This window comes from Ciconia boyciana, chromosome 7, assembly GCF_034638445.1.
Source record: "Ciconia boyciana chromosome 7, ASM3463844v1, whole genome shotgun sequence".
In the NCBI taxonomy this organism is placed as follows: Eukaryota; Metazoa; Chordata; class Aves; order Ciconiiformes; family Ciconiidae; genus Ciconia; species Ciconia boyciana.
The window spans coordinates 20490568-20515716 of record NC_132940.1 but is presented as its reverse complement, the minus strand read 5'-3'; the positions used below and the strand labels follow the sequence as shown (position 1 = coordinate 20515716).

The 25149-nt window shown below is 40.5% G+C and overlaps 2 protein-coding genes across 4 annotated transcripts; both read right to left on the bottom strand.

Moving 5' to 3' along the window:
* Positions 1-1138: 1138 nt before the first annotated feature.
* Positions 1139-10472, bottom strand: RWDD3 (RWD domain containing 3). Its single transcript, XM_072868620.1, has 4 exons — positions 10356-10472; positions 3996-4480; positions 3162-3277; positions 1139-3063 (listed from the first exon to the last, which is right to left on the bottom strand). The coding sequence occupies exons 1-4, from the start codon at positions 10438-10440 to the stop codon at positions 2949-2951; spliced, it is 801 nt and encodes a 266-aa protein (XP_072724721.1). The 5' UTR covers positions 10441-10472; the 3' UTR covers positions 1139-2948.
* A 7802-nt stretch (positions 10473-18274) lies between these two features.
* Positions 18275-24001, bottom strand: HCCS (holocytochrome c synthase). 3 transcript variants are annotated; one of them, XM_072867953.1, is made up of 7 exons: positions 23778-24001; positions 22987-23136; positions 22099-22247; positions 21334-21482; positions 20086-20205; positions 19170-19256; positions 18275-18927 (listed from the first exon to the last, which is right to left on the bottom strand). In XM_072867953.1, exons 2-7 carry the CDS (start codon positions 23099-23101, stop codon positions 18729-18731), a joined length of 819 nt encoding a protein of 272 aa, XP_072724054.1. In that variant the 5' UTR covers positions 23102-23136; positions 23778-24001; the 3' UTR covers positions 18275-18728. The 3 variants fall into 3 exon arrangements, with proteins under 3 accessions (XP_072724054.1, XP_072724057.1, XP_072724056.1); XM_072867956.1 differs by lacking the exon at positions 23778-24001 and adding an exon at positions 23691-23750; XM_072867955.1 differs by lacking the exon at positions 23778-24001 and adding an exon at positions 23572-23703.
* Positions 24002-25149: the final 1148 nt, after the last annotated feature.

The following is a 25149-nucleotide window of genomic DNA, read 5'->3' as shown; positions in this document are numbered from 1 at the left end:
AAGATATCCTCCTACCTTTCAAAATAAGTGACTGACTGATGGGTAGGCAAAAGCATTTGCTTTGACAGAATCAGACTGACATCAGTTTTCATGTTCTCTGCTGTCTGAACAGTATCAAGCTGATCAGATTTGTAATCCTTCTGAAGCACATCAAACCAAGCAAAAAAACTGCAGTCCTTTCCTACACTGGACTTGTTGATTTGTCCAATGTAAGTTAGTGAGTAACAAATTCAACTATGATAAAAGTCCATTGTATAAACTGTTTTTTACAACTCCTGAAATACAGAAATCATCTAGCTTCTTACAACAACTTAATTTGGCAAGAAGATGAGCACGAATCAGAAGAGAGATGCAACTTCCCCAATTCTCATTTGTTCATTGACTTTTTTTACTTTTTTTACATTGGCTGTTGCAGAATGCTAGCTCTGACCAAATAGTTAACCAAGAAGGCATCAGGCAATAACAGTCAAGAAAATACATGAGTTTATATCCAAGTGCAACTGGCAACCATTGACCCTACAAATTACTTTTCTTATGCAGCTAATTACAGTAGCTTTTATAGTACGGAGGAAAAAGTTGGAGAGCCTGCAAGATCTTGCAAGAAAGATGACCACAACAGCTGTATGCCTCAATTATTTTTGCAGTCACATGCAATTTGAGATCACATGATTAGGTACACTACTCAACCCAATTCCCAAACTCAACAGAAAGAATATACAACTGATTTATATGCATGTTGGATAAGGCCCCGGATAGACTTTAATGGCCAAGATTGTGATATAGGTTGTGCTGAGCTACCTTACTATTCTCTTTCCAGAAAAGTGAAGCATTTCAAAGTAAAGATCTGGCTAAGGATGTAAAATCCATCTGGCAAAACCTTACAACACTGAGATTTGCGGAGAGATACTGATCACATTTTCTTACGCTGTACATGCATAAGCCTTTTTTTGGTTTTGATCCTTGTCAGATCTATCGCATAGTATAAGGAGAGAGCCCCTGCATCTTTTCAAGACTTTATACTCCCCTGACACACAATCTTTCAACATAGACATTTTAACTGGGAATAGCTCAATTCTGAAAACTATAATTTAAAACATGTTATTTTAAAGATACTTGTGTTTCATTCTTCTTTATAAAAGTAAAAATTCATCTCCACATACACTTAAAATGGTAGAAAATTAGATTGCCTTTCTCTCAGGAAGCCATTTCAAAATAATATAGAACAGATTTGTAAAACCTGTTTAACCCAGTCTGTTTTCTACTGTGCCTGAAGTACTATATGTGCTACACATGAAAGACTCATTAAGAAGAGCTTTTGCTATTGTCTTATTAAATAAGCTTCGGTGCATAAAATAACATGCAACATATGTATTTGAGACACTCCATATTAGGAAAATTACCAAACTCCTTAAAAACTTAAGAAACTCTCAAATAGTCTACAATCCTCTATACATTTGTATCTCAAATAGTAAAACTTAAAAATCTTAGTAGTTTGCTTTAGTCGCTTTTCTAGTATACATAAAGAAAGAGGTATGATCTCATGGTCTGAGTACAAAACTGGAAATCAAAATGTCTTACGTAATGATTTGCCAAACCACACTATGGGAATTAACCAAATTGTACCAGTCTTCCCCCAGTACAGGGGGGAAAATTTAATTTACACTGAATTGATCAAATCTATTCAGTTAACAAAGAATACATGAGACATTTGGCTGCTGGGAGTAAGTTTTAGAGAGCAGTAAAGCACATGTTTAGCTACATGCTAAAATAAATTGAAATGGCACTGGTAGTTACTGAGAAACTCATGACTTCAAAATTTTTACTACTGGACAACTTATCTAGTCTTGCTAGAGAATGGTTATCAGGTAAAATAGAAACAAAAGGACATTAATAATTATAAGAAATAACTTTCCAATTCTCCCTAGGCAAAGAGAACTTGCACAACTTAATTTGTAAAAATGATGTAAATAATTTGTAACGTTATACTGAAGTAAAACACAGACCAGTGACAGAAAAGACTATAAGCTGGACAAGGCCACTGACCAATCAAAAAAAAAATGCTAAAGGTAGGGAAATTTTAATAGGGAGCTATAACTTACCAGCTTCTAAATGACAGAAGACTTGACAGAAGTCTTGAGAGACAGAAGACTGAAGTCTGTACATATACTTCTCTGACAGTTTAATTGAATCAAGATATCTAAAGATGCACAGACAGTAAAACCAGATAAAGTACAAAAAGGAATCCATAAACTATCAAAGAAAATATTACAATTGGCTCTACCTTAGCTTTTTAATAAATTTAAATTCTCCACTTGGGTGTTTTTATACATTTTAGAGTAAAAACTAATATTCAAAAAGACACTTCAAATTTTTTTCAGGACCCAAGTGACATGAACTTTTCTTTAAATCAACAGTCCAGCATTTATAGTCAAATAAACAAAGAAGGAAAAGTTAGCAGACAAACACCTAAGGGATATTAAATATATGCTGTCCTCACATATTCAAATCTGTGTTTGCTACACTTTTTATAGAAGTATCTTCACATAAGCTTTCAAAGCAAAATTAATCATGCTTTCTAGCAGGCCATTATGAAAAACCACTACCATGAGAGATAAAAACCAAAACATTGAAAAACAGCGACTGCAAAACAGAGTCTAACTAGAAGGCTATTATTTTTACATTATTTCTTCCCAATCTCTCATGCTTGCCATGCAATTATCACAATTAACTCCACATTCCTTGGAAAATATTATCAATACCCAAATGTCAAAAAATTATCAATTCTTAATGTATGAATTGCCTTCTCCTTCTTGCAAAAGGATAGCTAGTTCTGGAATTTTTTGCAGAAAAGCTTTAACATTGTTTGCCAAATTAGTCCTTTTATCTTCCATCAGCATCTGCACTCAACTACTGCTTTGGTCAAAGAGTCCAGTTGTTTTCTTTTCATTTTATTTTAAGAGAGGAGGCACAAACTCCGAGAAAATAGTTGTAAGTCCTGCAGTTTCAAATTCCTTTTGTAGCTCATCCAGCGTTGAATATTCTTTGACTTCAAACGTCTGAAACCTACATTATAAAAGGGAAACTCATGAATATGCCTAGATTTGTCACAATGTAATTATCGATTCCGTTACTTTTCTATCCACAACAGTACTAAATTATACCTTTTATGCTGTGACTGTACTTTTGTCTCACACAGTACACTAATCATTTTCTCTTTGCATTTCTTTCCGCTTGAGTCCACATCTACCTTAGAAGTTTTCTGAAGAATCAAGTACTCCTAAATGACAAAAAAGAACAAAATATTAAATGTCATCTAGTATCTTTGAAGTTTAGTAAAATGCAAAAATCTATACAAAACATACAGATTTTGTTCAGAACACAGCAATCAAACTTGAAAGTGCCCATCCCAAAAAGTGCATGACTGTTTCTATTCATTAGCTTGAAGTTAAGCGCAGTCTTAAGTGATCTAGAGAACATGAGTTTGAAAAGCCACAACATTCTCCTCCAATATCACCACAAAAACCTGCCTAATGCAGTGGGAGTTCATAAGTACAGACAAGTTCAAAGCCCGGGCTTTAAATGCACACGCTAGGAGCACCATGTGGTCTAATTCAAGGAAAGAGACAGTTAGTAATGAGCTAGGAATATGTTTGTTAATAATTTCTCATCACGAATTTTCTGTTTTCTGGGGCATTTGGGAAATACAGGAGGCTGAACCTAGGCATATTAGTCAGGAAACACAGGGAGTACAGGGGTATAATTACAGTGGGAAGCAAAGCAATACAGACCACGGGTCTACAGGTATCACTGGTTTCTTTGTCATAGAATACCTTCTTTTTCTTAAATACAGAATAAAGTTGTTGGGCCTTCCTACGCTTCTAATGATCAATCTGCTTCCAAAATTGTTAATCTTAGAAAAACACACACAAAATATTCAGACACATAGGTTTCTGTGGTAAATCGATAGAACTAGTCAACATTCATTGTTCCTGCACCTTAATGTTGCTCCTGTCACCCTGAAGAAGAATCAATATTATCTTGCCCATGAACATCAGTCTTCCAGTCAGCCTTAGATCTGAAGCCCATTTTTCCACAGTTTTGACATATTTTGCCTTTGCTCTCATGTGATCTAAATGCAAAAGGAGCATCCAGATACCATCCTCTGTGCTTGTTCCTTTTGACAAAGTAGTTTTTTCATTGCAAACTGTTGCTGATTGCTTAATGACATATTTAAGATGCTGCTGTATCCAAAGAATCAGATCATGTACCATGGGTTCAGAAAGATGCTTCTTTGCTTGTTCAAGTAATTTATCTTTCACGTCCATACATTGGGCCCTTGTAAGTTGGTCTGAGTTAACAGAAATATCTGGTAGAGTTGATGGATAATTGACTGGTAAATGAAATAGCAGCTTTAAAAGTACATCTGTATCCAGTAGTTCTTTCACGCTGATTTGAATTCTAAATGTGATTCCATGCGTCTCTGGAAAGTATCAAAAAATAAACATTAATAGTTTGCTTTAAGTTGAAATACATATATATTAGTAAGTTGTTATTTTCTTTAACAATTCAACTCAAATGACTGCCATTCTATATACAATAAGGGGTGTGGGCTTTTTTGCAGGGTGGGGGGTTGCAACCAATGGCTCACGCTATACTTGCAGGGAATCCTGAAATGAAACACTTCCATATCATACTAGAAGGAAAGTTATTAACACATTCTAAAAAGCATTCACACCTTTTGGCTCTTTCAAAGTCTAGACAAGCCAGCAATAAAGAATTGTCTCTCTCAGAAACACATAAGTCAGCTTCTACAGCTCAATAGCAGCAGCAAGGACAACTGAAAATAGAGACTTTTCTGGATGGACTCAGCATTGCCTTAACTTTGCTCCCAGAGAAATCTGTAAGACTTCTCACATCAATACAAGCACAAGGCAAATAGACTTGTACTGAGCATTTTTTAAGACAACAATTCAAAAGCAGTTCCACACTAAGGAGAGACTTGGAAAGAAAAAAGTCGGATTCTTTGTCCCCTACAACTTTCAGAGAAAACAGGCTTAATTCTTTTCTTCCAGCTTCTCTAGTTACAACAGTTGGAGTGACATAATGAAAACATCTCTGTTGTACATCTGACCCTAGATACTACACACATACATATATATATATGCATATACTTATATAAATGTATGTGTATATACCTGCATATCTACTCAAAACCTGTTGTTGGTCTACTTTAGAATAGAATTATTTTCAGAGTGAAAAGGATACATAAAGTACATAGCAGGAAAGGCAAAAGACCACATCCTCCTGATAAATCACATAATCAAAGATGCTGAACATGAAAGTTATGTACAGTACTTTCTGCAATAAAACCTTCTTGACTAAAACATGTTCAACAGAAAAACAATACAAAACTTCATAAAGTGAAAAGCAGGGACAAAGACCTAACCTACTTTTGCTCCTCTGGCATGAAGTAAGAGGGTATCAGATAGAAGGTTATCTTCAGATGTTCACTGCTTCACCCCTTTGATGCATTCTAACCACTTCACCCCTTTTCTTTAAAAAATTGCTAAAATGTCAGGTTGATTCATTCTATGAGGGCAGGAGAAGCCAGATTTGAAAGGCAGATTAGAGCAGAACTGAGTTTCCGACGAGCTCTTTTGAAATGACTTGCCTTCTTCTCCCTCTACCTTATCTTACCTTCCTTTACATGACAGTCAGTTGAGTTATGTTTGATTAGTATTGCTGATGCTGCTAACCAACCTCAGTGCTCTCTATTTTATATTTAAACCCTACTAAATAAGTGAAAGAACCTAAAAGTTACTTGGACAGACAGAAACACTTTAGAGAGCTTTAGCCAAGGGCTTGTTCCTAAACCTCCTTCCTCGGTCATACGAAGAACTCACTAGGTCAGAGCAGGCACAAAATAAAACAAGAAAACCCTCCAAACTCAATAATCAAACTCTAGCATTACTATAAAGAAGTCTCCAAACATCTACAAACCATCGCTACCTAAACAGAGTCAAATCCAGTGCTGAAAGTAGCAGACACAAATCCAGTGAATTCAATGAAATTACACCCAACCATGCCCATACCTACAGACGCTACGTGTCAAAGCCTCAAAGCGGGGAACGCCAACAGGAGTTGGTCTCCAGTCTTCTAAGACCCTGTGAAAGGTTCCAGACTATTTTTAAGGCAAGCTTATTCCTCAGAAATGCATCAGCCTTCAAGGAGACTCCCAGTCTCCACAGCATCCATCTGGCAGCATGTGGCCCTTGCTCATGGGCAGTAGCTATGCAGAAGGACCTCAAGACTTCCCACTCCAATCTCTGTCTTCTGCTGCCCTGACAAACGCTTCTTACTGGGCACCAGCAACGACAGCTCCTCTGCCATTACGCTAGGCTCAGTACACATAACCACACACACAAGAAGAAAAGCCTGCAGTGGACCTCCTGGGACCCCCAGCACCCTCTTGGCCGCCATGGAGGGTCTCTGCACACACCTGAGCATCGCACTGCACACAGACAGTGCCTGCTGACCCAATTCCTTCCAGCTGCCCCTTACACAGGGCAGACGACTGAAAGCAAGCTGCATTTGGCTGAACGGTATTAATGTTATTATATTCCTGCCCGTGAACCACTTTGTTTTAAACTACGTTGCCAAGAAATTTTAAAATGCACAGCCTATAAATGAGTTGAAGAATACTACTCTATTGCCAGCTTAATTACAGTGGCAGAAAAACACATTACCCTTCTGATAATCCTCCTAGGATTTTTTCACTAGCTTGTCATAACAGATCTCACCAACTCAGAAGTAACTGAGGGATAAACAGACAGGCCAACCTTGCCCCTTCAGCAAGGGCCTCCTGCCGCAGTGATCATATTCTTAAGCCTGCAACAATCTCACACCTTTCCCTGGGATGATGAACGAATCTGAAGAAAGCAGCGCAGCCTCGCATCCCAAGGTGTATCACCCTGAGCCATCACGAAAAGCCCAGCCGTGCTCATTTACATCTGCTTCAGACTTACTTTTAAAAAGGAGAATCAGTTCAAAACGTTTGTGGGGCTGCAGCATCTAAAGTTTATTTAAACATCCCAGCATCCATTTTCTGCACCAGCGCTGCAGACGGCTGGCAGAACAAAGAGCAAACCACCATCGCCCTGCGTAATGAGGCTCTAAAGAAATATTTCCTTTGTTTGCACACGCTACAAGGTCTGAGTTGTCTTCACAGCAAAATGGTGATTATTTCTGAAATAAAAGGTTGGGTATGACCATTCTTCTGGCATTTAATGTGCTCATAAGACTAAACAATAAATTTTAACTCATTTTCCTCCATAGTTATCAGTATATTTAGCTCTAGCATACTTCAGATTTTTTCTTATGTTCCATGTCAACCAGACAGATATCCCCCTCCTCTCCTGCCCAAAGGCATTTTATGCAACACATGCAGTCTATTTTTAAATTCAGAAAATGGCACCTACTAACATACACGCTTAGAATATATAAATATATTTTTATAGCAAGCTTGGGGAGCAAACCAGAAGAGAACAGATTAACAAGTAAATTATGGATTTCTATCTGTAACGCTAATCCTTGTAAATAGATATGTAAGGTAAAAAAGATATGCTGTAATTAGTTTATTTAAATTCATCAACACATTGGTTTTGATAAAAACATATTTTACATTCTGAATACTTCATTGTTAAATTCCAGAAAGCCAAAGTTTTTAGCATACCAAGAGACCTGCAAAAGCATTTTCTTACATTCCTCAAAACCATAAATCCCCGATGGCCTCCTTTTTGATCCTGTGGATCTACACGCAAATTACTCTTAATGTATTAGAGATAGCATAACGGAACGGTCTTACTGGAAGTTACTTCTGTGCATTGTTTGTCAATGACAATTTATATGGTTTGAAGACATAAAGCAAACCTAAGCTAATGAATACAGCAAAAGCTAATTCTATACAAACTAAAGGATTCTGTAGCTCCAACATAAGAGAGAAGTAAATTCCCAAAGTAAGAAAACTACCAATAATCATTGGTGTAAATAATCTTTTCAATTCCAGCAGAGAACGATGGAAATCAATCAGATATGCAGGATCCTAACATATCATGAACACATGCCTGGCTAAAGGCCCTGCAAGGTCACATAACATCAATATAAATATAATAGCCTGTTCCCGTTGTGCACTTGTGGCACTTTATGTTCCAGGAAGGTTTCTAAGCCTTTTACATCCTGGTAACTTATAAACACAAAATCATTTTTCTGTATATGAAGCACAGAGAAGGATGTTAGAGAAATATACGCACAGATTTGGAGGAACAGACATGCATATGCAATGTTCAGCTATGTTCACATTTTTTAAAATAAACATGTTAAGCCTGGATGCTGTATTTTCAAACTATGCCTGAAATAACATTACTGAACTTTTTGACTTTAAGAAAATAAAAATTAAGTCGAAACATTTCATCAATCACATTTTAAAAATACAATTCTAAATACCAATCAAAAAAATAAAACGGCAGAATTATGTGCCTACACTGGAGCAAAAGGTGTGTCATGCAGATCTAGATGCAAAACAATTCTTTTAGATTACCCCAGTTAACTGTGCTCCTTGCAGACACTAATGTCTTCATCCCTCTGAGACTACCTACACACAAAAGCCCTCTTTCCAAATAACCACTTGCTGTTCTGTGCGAATCTATTTCAATAACTATTTTTAAATAAAAGTTTGAGGTTTATTCAATTAATTTCTTAGTAACTTTTTAGTTAAAGTGAGTCACTCAAGAGCAGCCACATGTAATTTCACACCAAAGCAGCACAAAGTTATTTTCACAGAATCACAGAGTGGTTGAGGTTGGCAGGGACCTCTGGAGGTCATCTTGTCCAACCTCCCTGCTCAAGCAGGACCACCTACAGCAGGCTGCCCAGGGCAACGTCCAGATGGCTTTTGAGTATCTCCAAGGATGGAGACTCCACAGCCTCTCTGGGCAACCTGCTCCAGTGCTGTCACCCTCACAGTACAAAAGTGTTTCCTTATCAATCCCAGTTCTTTTGGGCTGAATACATACGCAGACAAAATCTGACAGCAGGCCACTGGACCCATTTTTAACAGGGTTCTCTGGGACTTTACTGCAGTCCAACCAGCAGGAAGCTGCTTGCTGTCTGTCACTCCACTGGGGAGCTGGGCAGCATGCTGCAATAGCTCCCAGGGCCCCAGGGAACAGTAAGTGATACAGAATATATGCATATTCTGTGTGTGTGTGTGTGTATGTATCTCTCTCTTCTCCAACAAATATATATAGGAGAGTTGTCACATCTGTGGTACGCGCTAAGCAAAATTTACTTATGCTCTGGATCTGAATAGATATGCGACACTTGCATATCCCACCTGACACTTTCTTTAAGCCTGATAGTAACTGCCGTTGTACACTGGAACTACTGAGATTTATTCTCCCTTGCTGAAGGGGCATCTTCACAGCACTGTGACGGCACAGACTGCTGAAAGTCATCTCTTAAAACTATGTTCTGATCAGCAGCCACCATGGCTGGAGCAGAAAACATGGAGTAAAGGTGTCTACACCTACTGTGTTCCTAGCCTACAGCATGCAGCAGCTGATGGGAGCAAGCACTACAAATCTTCTCACCTTCCCACTCGCAGCAAACATGAAAGATTAGCCTTAGTACCCTGTAAAACCTACAGCCATACACATATTGCTGAAGCTGGAGAACATTTGGCACATCCTAAGGCCCAGATTATTACTGTACCCCTAGAAGAAGACAGAGATGACCCAAGGCTTCTCATACATAGCAACAGCTGCACCCCTAGTGAATATTACAGGATAAATACCTGGTCTTGTTACACATATGCGATGCAACTGCTTATTTACCTAAATAGCAGCTAGCCCATTCCCACTGCTGCCCTTCGCCTACTCCAAGTTTCTGCATGCACTGCAAACCGCTGGAATTGAGAAGGTCGCTAATTATAAACGAGTAGGACCCGCTAGGATTTGTCCCCTACAGAGACCAGCAGCAAAGACACACGGCAGGAGAGGGACAGGGTGGAAGGCACCCATCTTTGGCGCTGCCGCTAATCACAAGCGATTAAGCCGGTGCCGCCCGGTACTGCCCCGCTGGGCAGAGCCCCGCTGCGAGCGGCCCCGGAGCGCCTCCTCTCGGGGCCGGGCCGGGGGCAGCGCGGCCGCGGCAGGGCCGGGCCGCCGGTGCGGGGCAGCGGGAGGATCCCCGGCTGAGGCGGCGCCGCCGCCGCGCCGGGTCTCGCTTGGGCAGCGCGGCGAGACCCTGCCGAGCGGGGCGACGCGCGGCTCTCGGCAGAGGAGCGCGGCCGCCTTCACCTGAGACCGCCAGCACCTCGCAGGCGTCCGGCTCGCAGTAGATGGCGGCGAGAGCCGAGAGCTCCTCCAGCGCCAGCTCCGACATGGCCGCGGCTGAAGGTGCGGGCCGGGGCGGCGGCGGCGCCCCCTGCCGGCGGCGGGGGCCGGCCCCGCCGCCGGCAGGGGGCGCCGCCGCCGCCCCGGCCGGCGCCTCAGGGAGGCTGCCGGTGCCGGTGCCGGTGGGGCCCTTTCAGCCCTGCGGAGGCCTCGCCCGGCGCTGCCCGTCGGTTCAGGCAGGCGCGGTGACGGGCAGCCCGGCAGCCTCCGAGGCAGCGAGCGGCAACGGGCAGCACCAGGGGCGGCGGCGAGAGCCTCTCTCCCTCGGCGCGGAACAAAATGGCCGCCTTCTGCAGCGGCGGCGCCGGGCGCGGCCCGCTCTGCTCCCCCGCCCTGTTCCTGGGTGTCCAACTTCGCATGACAATCTCTGACCCACAGAAAGGAATAAGCTGATCGTCCTCAGGGTGTAGACAACCGACTGAAGCGCAGCCACACACGCTCATACAGAAAGTTTTACTAGAATATAAATTTACGCTTCTTGTATTCAACTACTGTGGCTTCAAAATCCTGTTAACAGCCATCTGACTGAGGTCTTGTACAGCCACTGGTATCATTAACTCCCAGGTATAATCATCTCAAAAGTAATACTCAACATCTCCCATTATTACAAAATCACTTTTAAAAGCAAGGGATGGGTGGCTTACTTTTTCAGGAAAGTATATCATGCTATTTTTAATCGCCTAAGTTCTGTTGAAATAACAAGAAACATGAGAGTGCTGAGCTGGGAATGAGGGAAATAATGCGAAGGGAAAGACGACGAGAGCTGTCAGAAGTACTGCCAGGTAGTAATCCATGCAGCTGTCAGAAGGCTTCCGTGGAAATTAGCCTTAAAAGTGCTTCATTCTATTATTAAGAACTTTCTTGCCCCTGGTCTTTCCCCCTTCTCCTCATCTACTTTGCATATTCCATTTTACGTGTTTAAATAAAAAAGTCGATGTAAATGTCTTTTAAATTGACACTATCACAAGACATTGAGGTCCCTATGAATCAGTTACTGCACTCTGACATTTGGAAGTCATCAAATGAGACAGTATAATGTCAGCTTGATATTTTTCACACTATGAAAATATCAGCTTCATGTCAAAGATCTAAATTCCATCTTAATGTAATAAATTTTCTTGTATTCGCAGACTAGTGAAAATGCTAAATATTTAAATTTGAAATGAACTTCTACAGTTACAATCTGGCCTTCATATTCCATTATTATTAAATTGGAAGTCAATATCTTATTTTCCCTCTTTTTTTTTTTTATGATTTCTTCAAACTTTGCAGTGTTTGGTAGGATAGCATCAGCCATATTCGTTTCTCTAAATGGATGCTTTCCCATCAACATGTGGCAAATAAAGTTCAGAAAAAAATCTTGCTTTTTAGAGTCAGCCTATATTAAACCAGCTCCAGCATCCTGTCATAAATCAATATGCCACTGACGATACCAGTATTTTCCACTTTGCCTGACAAGGCAAACAGAATGCAACCTTTCATACGTAGGTAAGATTAATCTTCCCAGTGTTATTTGCAAAAGTAGTATCCTTTGCTTTCCACTCACTATAATTATGGCCCCAATCAATTAGGTGTTGTGTCAACAACCACTAGGGATTATATATAAAACTGTGCATTTAGACCCATTTTCCCCTAACCTGAGTGGCAAATAAGAGAGGAGGAGGAGACAGACATTTGGAAAAAAGCAACAATTTGGAACATCCATCTACGTCTTTTTACCGTCATTTCCATGCCAACCACCCTGCCATCCCAGCTACCGCAACTGCAAGCGGTCCTAAAAGCATGTACTCTAGAAGGCATTAAAGGACCACTAGGAAGAGTCTAAAAGTCACTGCAATTGCCCATTTTGGGGTCACAAGACAAACACAAAGAGGAACCCGTAACCACAGCTAAGTGTGATGGCTAACCTATGCAACGCAAATCATGTCCATCTTTCGGCACTGCTGTAGGACAGCTGCAGTTCCTATGTTTTCTGCTACAACAACGTTGGCAGCTCTAATGCAGCCAGAATGGTATTCTTACCAGCTAGAACTCTTCTTAACTGAGTTAAATAGCACTGATTTTTCAGATACGCAAGAAATAAGTCATTATTTCTGTAGTAACAACTGTGTTATCGCAATGGTAGTTTTCCCAAAAGTGTCTTGTACAAAAATGGCAGAGAGAAAGCAACATGAAAACCTGTAAAAATCACTCCAAATAAGCTAAAAAGGCAAAAGTTGAAAGAAAACAGAAAGAGAAGCAATGCTTGTAATTGTGAAAAATTGTGATAAAACATGGAGATGTTTCTCCTCAGTATTCTCAAGTACAGCTAGTAGAAAAGTTTCCATCTTTTTTTTTGGCCCAAAGCATGTGTTTTTTAAAGTTGGAATAAAGTCATTTAACAAAAAACTTACATTGCAAATTAAAGCTGCCAAAATTTGCACAGTTTGTTCTAAGGTTAAATTCAACATTTTCATGAGCTTTTGCTCTTTGGTTTTTGAAAATGAGCTAATGAATTCTCATTGATATATAAAAAAATCCTGCTCTAATTTGAGAAAAAACAAATCAGAGGAAGAATCTCTTCTATTACTTTTCCTTTTAGGTATTTTAGTGGCAAGTTTTTCAAGGATTTGTGGTCTAGCAGTGCTTTTTAAAGGCACTTGCATTTATCCTCCATGCATCAAACTGCTCTAAGTCAATTCCCTAAGACACTTAATCTTTTGGCAGATGGAAACTCATTTTGAAAGTCTACTAATGATCAATTAAAGCATTAGCTATCTCTATAGACAGGAGGTTTATGGGGTCACAGTCTTCAGAAGCTGGAGGCAAGAGCAGCAGCATGTTAGAAAAATAGCTAAAACTTTCTGTAGTTACCACAAAATTGGCGAAACATCAGAAGACAAAACTCATGAATTAGCCTTTAATGGGTTTTTTTTTTGCCATAATATGTTGAAAACAAATGTGATGGTTTCTATTTTATAAGAGAGGCCACGTTTCAAACTGAACATCAAAGGAAACTATCTATTCTTTTAAATTTTTTTAATGAGGTCTAATAACAATCCAAATACTTCCAATAAATTTACATTATCCTTTAAAAATTGGATTCATTCAAGCTCCAGTCATAAAAATATGTACCTATGCTGCAAATAGGAAGACACGTCTTGTGAGTAGCTTCCATTTGAATCAGTGGTTCACTGGTAAATAATGCCATCATTTTACACTTGCTCAAAGCCACACGTTTAGGTTTGGAGTCAAGACTAGTACTCTGCCCACAAGTTTCTATATAATTTGATGTACAAGTAGTAAGACCAAATAGTTGCAACTGTCACATCCATAAAAGAATTTAAGATTCTTTCTCTAGGAGTTTGGCAAGCCATTTTTTCTTGAAGGAGATGCACATGAAAGTGATTAACCATCTAATGCAACTAAAAAGGATGCTTTTTACAAAATGACATATCTAGTATGACCATAGGTTCCTATTATTACTAACATTGCCGAGAGAATCAATACTTACTTGATTCACTGTGTATATATCTTTGCCTGCAATTTACCTTGTACAAAGTAAGATAAAATAATAAATTGAACACATTTTCATTCAGTGAGAGTAAAAATGCATGAAGTTGCCTACTAAAAAATTGTAGAAAACTAGCAATGCTGTGTATTTTTAAAAAGAACACATGTAAAGATACCTGTGGGTAGGGAAGGGTGTGATACTGAAGACATAAGCACAGCTAGCACTGAGTAGTGTATTCTATCCTCAAAATAAGTTCAGCTTCCACATCAAGTGCATCTGTTTGTGGAACCTTACTCCATGGATTTTCCTCCAGGTGTAAGCAAAGGGAGACAAAAGATTAAAGTGTCATTTAATTTCGTAAATGTTGGGTACAGATCTCTTTAAAAAGTAAAGGAGTGGTGTTTTTGAAAGGGGTATTTCTACTCTCTATAAAAACCACAACATTAGTAAGAGTCCAAAAATTAGGCAGTGCTCCTTAGTTTACCAGTTCCCTTCATTTGTAGCTGCTCAGCTACAGCAACGTTAGTATCTGTGCCTCCATCTTTTGAACTTTGGCACGTTAGCTATTATTCCCCCACACTTTGACACAAGAGTTGAACGAACAAAATGGGAGTGCATAAGATGACAGACTATTTATGATCATTTTCAGAGCACCGAGAGATCCTTTGGCACTCTCACACCTTTGGAGGCAGAACAATATTCATCATCATATTTTAGACTTTAAATAATTATTTACAGAGCACATTAAAGCCCTGATAGTAAATACATTATGTCAACATTAGACAGCATTGTTGTCCCATTTCACACTAAACTAGCATACCTCTTTCACGTCATAATTCAAAAATGGTAACCCAGAACACTTGCTTTGGCAGTAAAAAATAGCAGTGATCAACAATGGACACAAATACCTTCTTATCAGCAACACAGTCTCTTTCTTCTACAGCAAAGTAGGGCAGAAATTCTAGGGCTTAGCTGAAAAATTCTTAAAGAGACTGAAGCTAGGACCATTGGCATAATATGAAAGGGAGGAGCAAAGTTGTTTCTAGGGGAGAGAGAAATAAATAAATAAATAAATGAAGCATGACCGAAGAGCTACAGCTCCCCTTTCTAAACTGCCTGCTAGTACAATGCAAGGGCAAAATGTCATAGGATGACTCAACATAGCGAGGAACTCCAGGCATCCTGGAAGGACAAGCCAGTGAATTACTTCCTAATTACAGAGCATTCATGTTGGCCAGATACTAACAGGACGTGCTGTGGAAGAGCAGAGAGCTGGGCCAACGTTAATGAGTAGGGAGGGTGTTGTAGGCACAGCAACCACATGTTCAGTGCCCCTCTAGACTGGCAGCATGGTGCCAGGCACCCTAACTGCAGGGTAGTCACTGGCTGCCTGAAGCGATGCAACAGCAAGAGGCCAAACCCAGGTATTTGAATGCAGGATGGTCTCCTGCTTCAGGTAGTGAAGATCAGTACCACTCCTGACTACATATGTATGACCCAAGACCCGATTACAGCTGAAGTGTTATGCCGGAGTCCTTTTCCATCAATCAGTCACAGAGATTGCAGTTTCTGAGCGCCGCAGTATCCTTGAAGAATGCATCTTCAGCTGCAGATCAGGAGAGCTCTCCTAACTTGTTTTAACTGCAAGAATCAAACACAATAGGTCAAGCAGGGCTTTGACATGGTAAAGCAGAACATAGGTGAACTTTAGATACCTAAATACACAACCGATTTAAAAAGTGGCCCTGCTTTAGTGACAGCGTCCACATTTTCCCTTTTGCATGTGCACAAGCATAACCTGGTTTGAGATGCTGGGCTCCGAACTTCTGTTTCAGCCTGACTGGGACTGGGAACCTGATGCCGCTGCAGAATTCCCTGGAAGGGCCTGTTCAGGATACTTCTTCACTTTTTTGAGCTTCGTGAACTCTCCATATCTCTCTATACTTACAGAGGAAGGATGTAAATGTATTTATTTATGCATACACACACACACACATTACTTTTAACCTAGCCTAAACAATAGTTTTACAGTTAAACATCCTCCCGAAGGGTAAAAAACATCAATTTAAATCACTGTTTTTCAAGTTTACATTAGAATTCTAACCACCCTGACACCCATCTTCTAAGAATTAGTGAACTGCCAAACATCATGCATAAAGTAACCCAAACCTAAAAGAGAACTCCATGTTTACTTCCTAAGTCTTACTGCTTGTAGAAATGAACTATTTTCATTTACACTTCAAGGACCATTTAAAAAAAAAATTCCTTGCATTCCTCTCTTCAGAAGTTAGCCAGACTCAGGATGAATATATTTGTTGTCATATGCTCTTATTCTGAGAGCTGCTGGTTTGGTTAGGAAACACTTGAATTTAGTCCTTGGTTTTTGGTTTTGTACTCACCTAAATAAATGAGTAGCACATATTGAAAGATGTGATTAGCTGTAATGGACTATAATCTCATATGACACATGCATATGACACATCATCTTAATAATTCTTACAGCTAAAAATATGATCACCAAATACCAAAGTTAAGAAAAGTATATTTATTTGATTCTCCTTTTTGTTTGATGACAAAGTAGTACATTTCATTAACAGTAGCACAGAAAAGAACAATTTTGCATCTATGTGAGATGGAACATAACAGAAGACGGTAAACGCATGAAGTGGCATGTGACACCTTTCACCAGATATAGCAGCAATTAAAATTTCCATAATGCACTCAATATCAATGCTTCCGAAATCAACAAAGCAAACTCGCTCTTTTGAAGCTTCTGAAGCACTCCCTACATTGGTGTACCTTTTCCGTATTTAGTTGTGAGAAATACAGAATTTTGTGTATATCAAGTTACCAAATGTATACATAAACAAACCAAACAAAAAAACGACCCCAAAAAGCAGTAAGCCTCAGTCTTTACTGTTAGAAGAAAGAGGAGCAGCTCTTTCATTATCAGATATGCTTCATACAAGCTCACACACTTATCTCTCATATATACATGGCTCTCATATATAAATGGATAGAGATTTTTTTTTTTGCCCCAAACTATTTTTCATCTATATAGATGTGAATCACTAAAAAGGTGAAAAAGGAATGAGGAAAGTGGATAGGGGTAAGAGCATGGTTTTCTCGTAGGATTCTGGACTTCTGGGTAGGATTTATTCCTTCCATGCAGGACAGTTGCCTCTGAAGTGGGAACAATTCACCTCCATTAGTACCTTAACATAGGGAAGCTTCCCTGAATAATTTTTTCTTAAATGGGAAGTTAGGAAGTGTTTCTAACTGAAACACTGAGGGGCTTTCCTCTCAGGAAAAAAAAAGGGAAGGAAAAAAAAAAGCTTCCTATGTCAGTTAAAAATAACCACTTTCAGAAAATGAATGTACAGCTGGTTCCCAGTTAAGGTTGTGAAGTTTCATGAAAGAAGCTTCTCCCATTGGAGAAGCTACAATGTGATACTCTCTTACTCCTTCCATTCCCAAGGGTTTTGCATGGAGGACTCATTCTCAAGGGTAATATATGCTGAAAGGGAGGAATAATTTACAGCTAGGGGTACATGCCACCTTAAATTTACCAAGCCATGCAAATTTAAAGCTATTACAGTGGAAGACTTAAAAAAAAGTTAGTTTCCCTTATTAAGCACAAACATTAAACAAATCGTTAAGCCACACCGCACTAACATGCACCACTCTTAGAAAATGCTCAAATCAACCTTATTTCTTGGCACTTTTGATACTGTTTTAGCCAAGTTATATACACATCTGTAATATGCCTCACTATAATCACTACGCAGAAACATGTATGACTGTAGTCATACACCCTTGTGCGACTCTGTATTATATAAAAAAACCACACTATGGTACAGCTGATGAAGCCAAGATGCAAAATACAGATGCACTGCATGACAGTTTCTTTAAATAAGGCTTAATTCTGTCCTGAATGCATTACATGAGACACACATTAAAGACATGAAAATACTAAAAGACTACAGTTTTCTTACATCAGAAAACAAACCTTTTAAATACTCAAATAAATAGCCATTAAATATCAATTTTATCTCCTTTTAGAAATGTTGTTTTAGAAGTAACTGACATTTCCTGCTTCTAACAGATGTTCTTCTGTTCAAAGATAAATTGCAGATTAAGGCATGAGTATGTTCTCCTTTTCAACTTAACATACCTTTAAAAATACTCATACTACACCATACATCCTTTAACAGAATAAACTTGACTAAAGTTTTCTGAGGAAGCATGTATTTGAACAGGTAAAGTGCCCATGTGAAAACAAATACATGGTTTTATATAGTTAATAAAACATGCAGTTTGAAACAGTCCAGATCTTTTACCCTTTATTCATCATCTAAGTGTCCAAATACTGTAACTATGTAAAATAGTTTATGAAATTTCCAGTTTTCACTATTTAAGTAATACTCAAAACTCCAGTCAGGATCAGAAACCTAATGTATTTGGTGCAGCACTGGAGTCATGAAAGGAAAAGAAGGCAAGCTTACGCAGAATCTGTGACAAAGTAAGAAAAGATTTCCCAGCTCTTAAGAAAATTAAGATACATGTTTTTGCTACTATAATTTTATTATTTCATTCAAAACACCATAAAGCATCAGTGTACTTCACAACGGATTTCCCCATCTGCCCTTCCCACCCCCAAAGAACAGTGGTGATGATGAAAATAATGACAGTTGCAGTGAACTTCTATTTCAAGTCCTGGTATTCACTTATCCTTAGCCTGGGAGGAAAGTGGTTTACTTTTCGACTACACACCACAGGAGTAGTTATGAAGTCCACCGCCACCAAGCTACCTTCATTCTGTCCCATACAGCCGACAGAGAGTCAAATGCAGGGCGAACATCCAGGATAGTGAACTGGTAGTTCTTATCTACTGCTCCACCATCATAGTAATCAATAACATATCGCACTTCTTTTCCACATCGGTCAACAATCCAATCATGTCTGTCAAAGGGAAGTTCATATCTGGAAAGACAGATAACAGACCATGTAGGTATTTTAATGGATATTATGAACCTGGGAGAGGGAGCGGAAGTCCTATTTAAGAAGATTTATTTAGCCAGATACTGGCATAAGATCCCCACTAGTACTTCTATAACTTGCAATTCCAGTTCTGAAACATCCTGAAGTTAATTCTACACCATGTTTTCAGTCATGTCTCCCTCCCCTCCCACCTCACTGGAAGACCTTATTTCCTGCCCACGTACCCCATCCATGAACGTATTCTGGCTCTTGGTGAATACTCCTTTGCTTTGCCTCCAAACCGCATCAGTGATGGTCCGCATGGACATTCCCTGTGCACACAATTAAAAAAGACAATCGTTTTTAGCTTTTAAAACAGTCTTATTTTAAGTGTTTAAACCACTATGGTAATTTGTTTTAGTAACAGAAATACCAAATAGGAGAAAGAGCAACAGTAAAAAATTAATTACAAGTTATCTAAACCAGCTTTTTTTTTTTTTTTTAAGGTTTGAAAAGTCCCCTGGTTTCTGACAGCACTTACTGCTGGTATGATAAAGTACCTTTGATATGCTCCACACCATTGTTCTAACTTATCCACAGAGCAGTTCTCAGCAAATCTAATCCACAGATTTAATAGACTAAAGAACAGAAAACCATTAAAGAACAGAAAACTGTAATCCAAACCACTGTGTAACAAAGATCATGGAATTTCAGAGAACAATTTCTACATACAGAATGCTTAGCTAGTCTGTCTCTTCTAGGAATAGGGACTATACTGACCTAAAATGTGACAGTTTGTTTTACACCAGTCACTTTTAATCTAAGTTTACATCTCATATCTTTTTCGTAACATAAAGATTTCAATTAAACAATTCCCAAATAGATACAATAAGAAGTTAATTTCTACAAATCCACATTATACACACACCACCAAAATGCTCATCAGTTTTATCAACATAATAATTATTCAGTTCTAGTTAAGCTTTTCTGGATAATCTTCCTCCATATTAATCAAAATGCAGGCTCCTACAAGACCATAACTTTTGAGACATATCAGCACCAGAATATTTCTGCAAAAACTAAAGAGACATTCTACTTTCAAAGAATTAGAAAAGCAAGAGCTAAACCAAAGGATTTGCTTTTCACTTCATATGTACATACACAGCATGAAGAGCTTCCCACTTCAAAATCTCCTTCCAAGCTTGCTCATTATTTTGGTTGTGAATCTTAATGATGTTGGTCATGTCTTCACCTGTTATGTCATCATCTTTCCACCTCCACCTACAAAATAAGAATTTGAAAACAGTTTACAAGCATTACGGCATAACTACTCCACCTTTCTCAGTTTACCTGATGGGCTTTTGAATCAAGAGATGCAAGGTTTTATGCAAAGACACAAAGCAAGTACAGAAACTTCTGGCTCATCTGCTTAAGAATCTTGAGAACCACTTCATTTTCTGTGTAAAAGTGTAGTTATTAAAGTTATCATCAGAGATCTCCACAAATTCTAGTTAGCTAAATTAACAGTTTAACTGGATCAGAAAGTTATCAGAGTGTGCAAACATCAGCACATCCACAGTATTCGTAAAAATGCTTAGGAAAAATCCCACTTGCATTCCTAATGCACAGAAGTCCTCTATTCAATACATTTTGCATACACTTACAAATGCCTTTCACCTCTCTGACCCTGCACTAGGGCTATGTGTGTGCTTCAACAGCCATAACGTTGAACACATTTAAGCGTTTACAGGATCAAAACTTGTGTGTTCAATATAGACTGCTTAAGAACAATACTGATACACAGAACAAAGAATTACTCTCATTTTAATAGTAACCACCTTTAATGTTGATCTGTTTGAGAATGACAAATAATTACAAAAGAATGAGGAAACAGCAGCACAGAAGGTTTTTTAGTCCACAGGAGACATTTATCATTCAGTTAGATATTGCCTACACTGAATTTTTGTAAAGACTGAAAACATCTACTTGTCAAACAGTTTTCAAATTTTTAGCAATTTTGCAAAGTCAATTTAGATGTTCTCACAATCATAGAACTTTTACTATCAGTTTATAGGATTAGCATGAAGCCAATTGAGTTTGAAAGCTGGCAATCATGCAAAGTTTGTCTATGCCTATGCACTGACTTTTAAGAAAATTTCCTGAGCTAGTGGGAGTTGCCTGACATTCCCTACCATCTTGCTAATCACTAGAGGAGACACGGCCTCTGAGACCAGCTCACCCTTTAAAATAAAGCTGTTTATAAAAATAGTAATTTTTAAAAGAGCTAGTTAATGATTTACTGCTTAGAATCCACAAACTTTTAAATAATATTGATGAATAATAACTAATTATATTACTTCATCAATTTCAGGCTCACAGACTCCATCTGATAATTCACAGTGTATTTACCCCTTTCTTAGCATAGCATTCCAGAACATTTGCTCTGAAGGGTAGACCCATTTCTTGTCAGAATGTGCTCTAGGAATGGAAGATTCTTCTCTAACAGTTGACAATGGAAATGGTTGATCTGGGGATGGTTGCTGATTAGGAGGAGGCATCTAGAAAACAAGGAGAATCAACAACAAACTAGAATAGAATTATTTTTATGTTACAGTGTTTGAGAAAAATCAAAGCATAATTAATCAGCTGCTACAACAATCAAGAAGTTCAGCGTTTATATAAGTCCACTAAAATTTTCTTTCTCTTTTGCAGTAAAACTCTTTGCACAACTTTGTCATCTGAGGACTAACATCCCTTTTGCCTAAACTTCAACTTTCAAAACAGCAGTGCTTTTTGTAAATCAGAGGAAATCTTGGACACATCTGAATCAGAACTTAACCATACTGCTATTACACAGAACCTAGAAACCGCTAACGTAGCACAAAAACCATGCATGTAACTAACAAATAGAAACAGACAGCAAAAGATATTTACAAACTGCAAAACCACCTTTTACCAAAAAGATGTAAATCTGAAGAAGAGAATGTTAAGTAAGATGTAATGTGGTTTTATACAAATATTTGCATACAAAATGAGAAAAAGCAGTGTTAAAAATTAAAAAATAACGTTAATTGCCAGAGTTTCCACCTTAGACAGTATCACTATTTACATTTTGGGGATAGTATTTCAGGAGAAACCAGACTAAAGAAAAGACCTGAACTAAGCGAAAGTTACCATATTGCTAGGATCTATGTCATCTTTCACTTGAGATGCACCCGACTTCACCGGACATGCTACAAATTCATATGCTCTTTCCTGATGAGCAGGAACATCATCTGTGTTCTCAGTTCTATGATCAGGAGTCTTCATGTGCATTGGACAACCTGAAATACAGGAAGAAAATAGTATATATTTTTGCTACAAAATGATGACCCTAAGACATGGCAGGAAATGGGAAACAGTTCATTGAATGAACAGTTCACGTAAATACAAGCCGGTATTTTGCTTTTTCTTCTGAGCTTTGCAACAGTTTTAACTATTCTCTTTCCTGCCTATTTTAGGACCCAGCACCATGGTAAGATCTAAATTTTTATGTAGTCGTTGAATGCGCTTTCCCCACCCCACGCTGGCCCCTATACTGAGCTGTCTGTAGCTAAGATTTCCACAGCGATGTTAATCCAACACGTGTTGACTGTGTCAACGGCAGAGCTGATGTCCTCCTTCTCCAGACATTCATCTTATCTCACCCTTCTGCTGCCTTTTTCCAGATGTGTTCTCTAGTGACAACCACCAGTTACCATCTTCAGAGGGGCCCCTGCACCTCCCTGACCCTTTGTGGGTGTATGACCTGATGGGAATAGATCTGCAGGACCCCTGTGAAACATGACAATCGTGAGCGATCCACAGGTTCTACAGCAAGCACCTACTGTCTCTACAAACAAAGCAGCTTGCATGCTGTTCTGGTGAACATCTAACTCCTTGTCATGAAAAGTTACTTGAGAGCTATTTTTGCTAAAGAAAAAAATCAAGTTTTTATTTGTAGATTATTTTTTTTTCCCAAATATTTTTCAATCGGTTTTCCATGTAAAGAGTTTATTTCATTTAAGTTTCAAGAACAGTTACCGCTCATTTTTTCCTGATGCATAGGACATTCTGAAGGTTGAGACGCCGTCTGATGTTGCTTGGATGCATAAGGTGACTGACCTGCAGCAGCCGGGGAGGATGCAGACAAACCCATGGCTTCCACACACCGGGTCTTTTTAGATCAAGTTTCTAAAGAGAAAAAATCCGCAATACAAAACTACACTGGTTATTTATTAAGGTGAATGCAAGTACAGATATGTTGTCGCATCACAAATTTAAAAATTAAATTAAAAATGGGTTTAAGTAAGAAACATCCAGCCTAAATAAAAATCCACAACATCTACCAGGACTGACGGCGAACGAGCTCGCGTGGGACAAGGGGTGCGCGGGCTCCCTACAGGTAACGTCCGCACCTCGGCCGCCCGCCCCCGCCCAGCCGCCGCTCAGCCCGTCTCCTCACGCCCACTGGCGGCGGGGCGAGGCCGCGCGGCGGGGGAGCTCTGCCCGCACCCCGAAACGCGCCGCAGCCCCGTCAGGCCCCGCACAGGGCGGCAACACCCCCCCCACCCACAGGAAAGGCCTCACGTAACGCCGCGCGCGAAGCCGCCGCACCGTCACACGCACCGTGACCGACCCCGCAGCCGGCAGCCGCGGGCAAGGTCAGGCCCGCCCCCTGTGGCCAGCCGGCCCGGCTCGGCCCGGCCCAGCGGCGTGTGCGCCCTCCCTCCGCACCCGCCTCCTACCGCCGCCGCGGCGCGTCCCCAAGAGGAGCCGCCGCCGCGCCGCCGCCGCCTCCTCCTTCTCCTTCCCCTTCCCCTCCTCCTCCTCACCTCAGCCCGGCCCGCGCCCCCGCGGCCGGCCCCGCGCCCAGCACGACGCCACGCGCCCCGCCTCGCGAGAACGCGGCGCCGCTGGCCCGCTCCGCGCCTGCGCCCACCGCCGCCGGGAGGGGCGGGGACAGGGCTGCGGCAGCCCGGCCTCCGCGGCGCCGCCCCGCCGGGCCTCGCCCCGGGCTGCGGGCGGGCAGGTCGCGGTGGGGGCGGCGCCGGCGCTGTCGGAGGGCGGGGAAGGCAGGGCGAGGCCGCGGGCCCGCGCCGCTCCGCCAGGAGGGCGCACCGGCGGCTGCTCCCGGCCCCGCGGCCGCGGCGGGGCGTGGTGGCGGCTGCAGGGGGCGGCGTTCAGCGGCCCGGCGGCAAAGGAGGGCTGCTGGGAGCGCCGCGCTGTCCCCGCCAAGGGCAGGGCGCTGCCGGGCTGCGGCTGCAGGGGGATACACCGTTCTCTGCACGCGGTTAATGAATCCCAAAACCGGGAACGGACAGGCGGCGCCCGAGGGCTGCTGGGTTTTATTTATGGCACATGTAAGAGAACAAAAGTCGCTTCAAAATTTGCCAACAGGGAGTTTTATGTCCTGAGGCTCGCGTTTAATCGCGTACAGCCGTGTTAGCATGAGCTACGTGCGATCTTGAGTCATGTTGTGGTTTTTTCTGCGAAATCCTTATCCCTTACAACTGCAAATAAAAGCTGCCCAGTGCCAACAGGAAAGCCTCCCACCAAGCCCCCACTGTCCTTCCTCAAGCAGCTGGAAATCTGACCTACATCGCATCTGACCCCAAGTAACGTTTCCAGACATTCCCAGTCACTTCCAAACAGACCGACGAGCTAATGAGTAGTCTCCTACACTAACAGTGTAAAATTGGTACCCTAAGAATATCACTTACAAATGGAACTAAATTCCCCTTAAAGGATGAGAGGGAAAAAGTAAAAACCACTGGAATGCTTTGTGGTTTCTTCTAGTAACTTAATCATTGCATAATACAAAAGAAAACTCAAAGAAACACAAGCGATTCCTGTGTTTGGAAGTCAATGGTTAAGATATAAAACAGCAGTAACTTCCTCCGAGGATGCTCAGAGAAACCTCTGAGTTTTACCACACAGTTCATGGTTCTTAGGCATACGTTCACTGTACATATAGAGTCTAGGAATTGCCATATTAAGGAACTTAATTGCCCCTCTTAGTATTCAGTAGTATTCAGTATCCCCTTAGTAAGGGACTGTGTAGTGCATCACATTTGTAATACGCTGACAACAGTAGCTCTTTATCCCTAGAGCCTTCAGACAACTGTCCAGTTTATGTCCTGAAACATGTGGTATTACAATACAGTGCAATATAATCATACTATCCAGTATAAGTTTTTCCTCAAT

Bases quoted from the DNA above. Each gene is read 5' to 3' on its own strand.
- RWDD3 (XM_072868620.1), bottom strand. From the start codon at position 10,440: ATGTCGGAGCTGGCGCTGGAGGAGCTCTCGGCTCTCGCCGCCATCTAC. The intron at 4,481-10,355 runs GTGAAGGCGGCC...GATACTTTCCAG, and splicing joins CGAGGTGCTGGCGGTCTCAG to AGACGCATGGAATCACATTT. The intron at 3,064-3,161 runs GTATAATTTAGT...TTTATAATGTAG, and splicing joins GTACAGTCACAGCATAAAAG to GTTTCAGACGTTTGAAGTCA.
- HCCS (XM_072867953.1), bottom strand. From the start codon at position 23,101: ATGGGTTTGTCTGCATCCTCCCCGGCTGCTGCAGGTCAGTCACCTTAT. The intron at 22,248-22,986 runs GTAACTGTTCTT...CCTGTATTTCAG, and splicing joins GCATCAGGAAAAAATGAGCG to GTTGTCCAATGCACATGAAG. The intron at 18,928-19,169 runs GTACGTGGGCAG...CTGTCTTTCCAG, and splicing joins AGAATACGTTCATGGATGGG to ATATGAACTTCCCTTTGACA.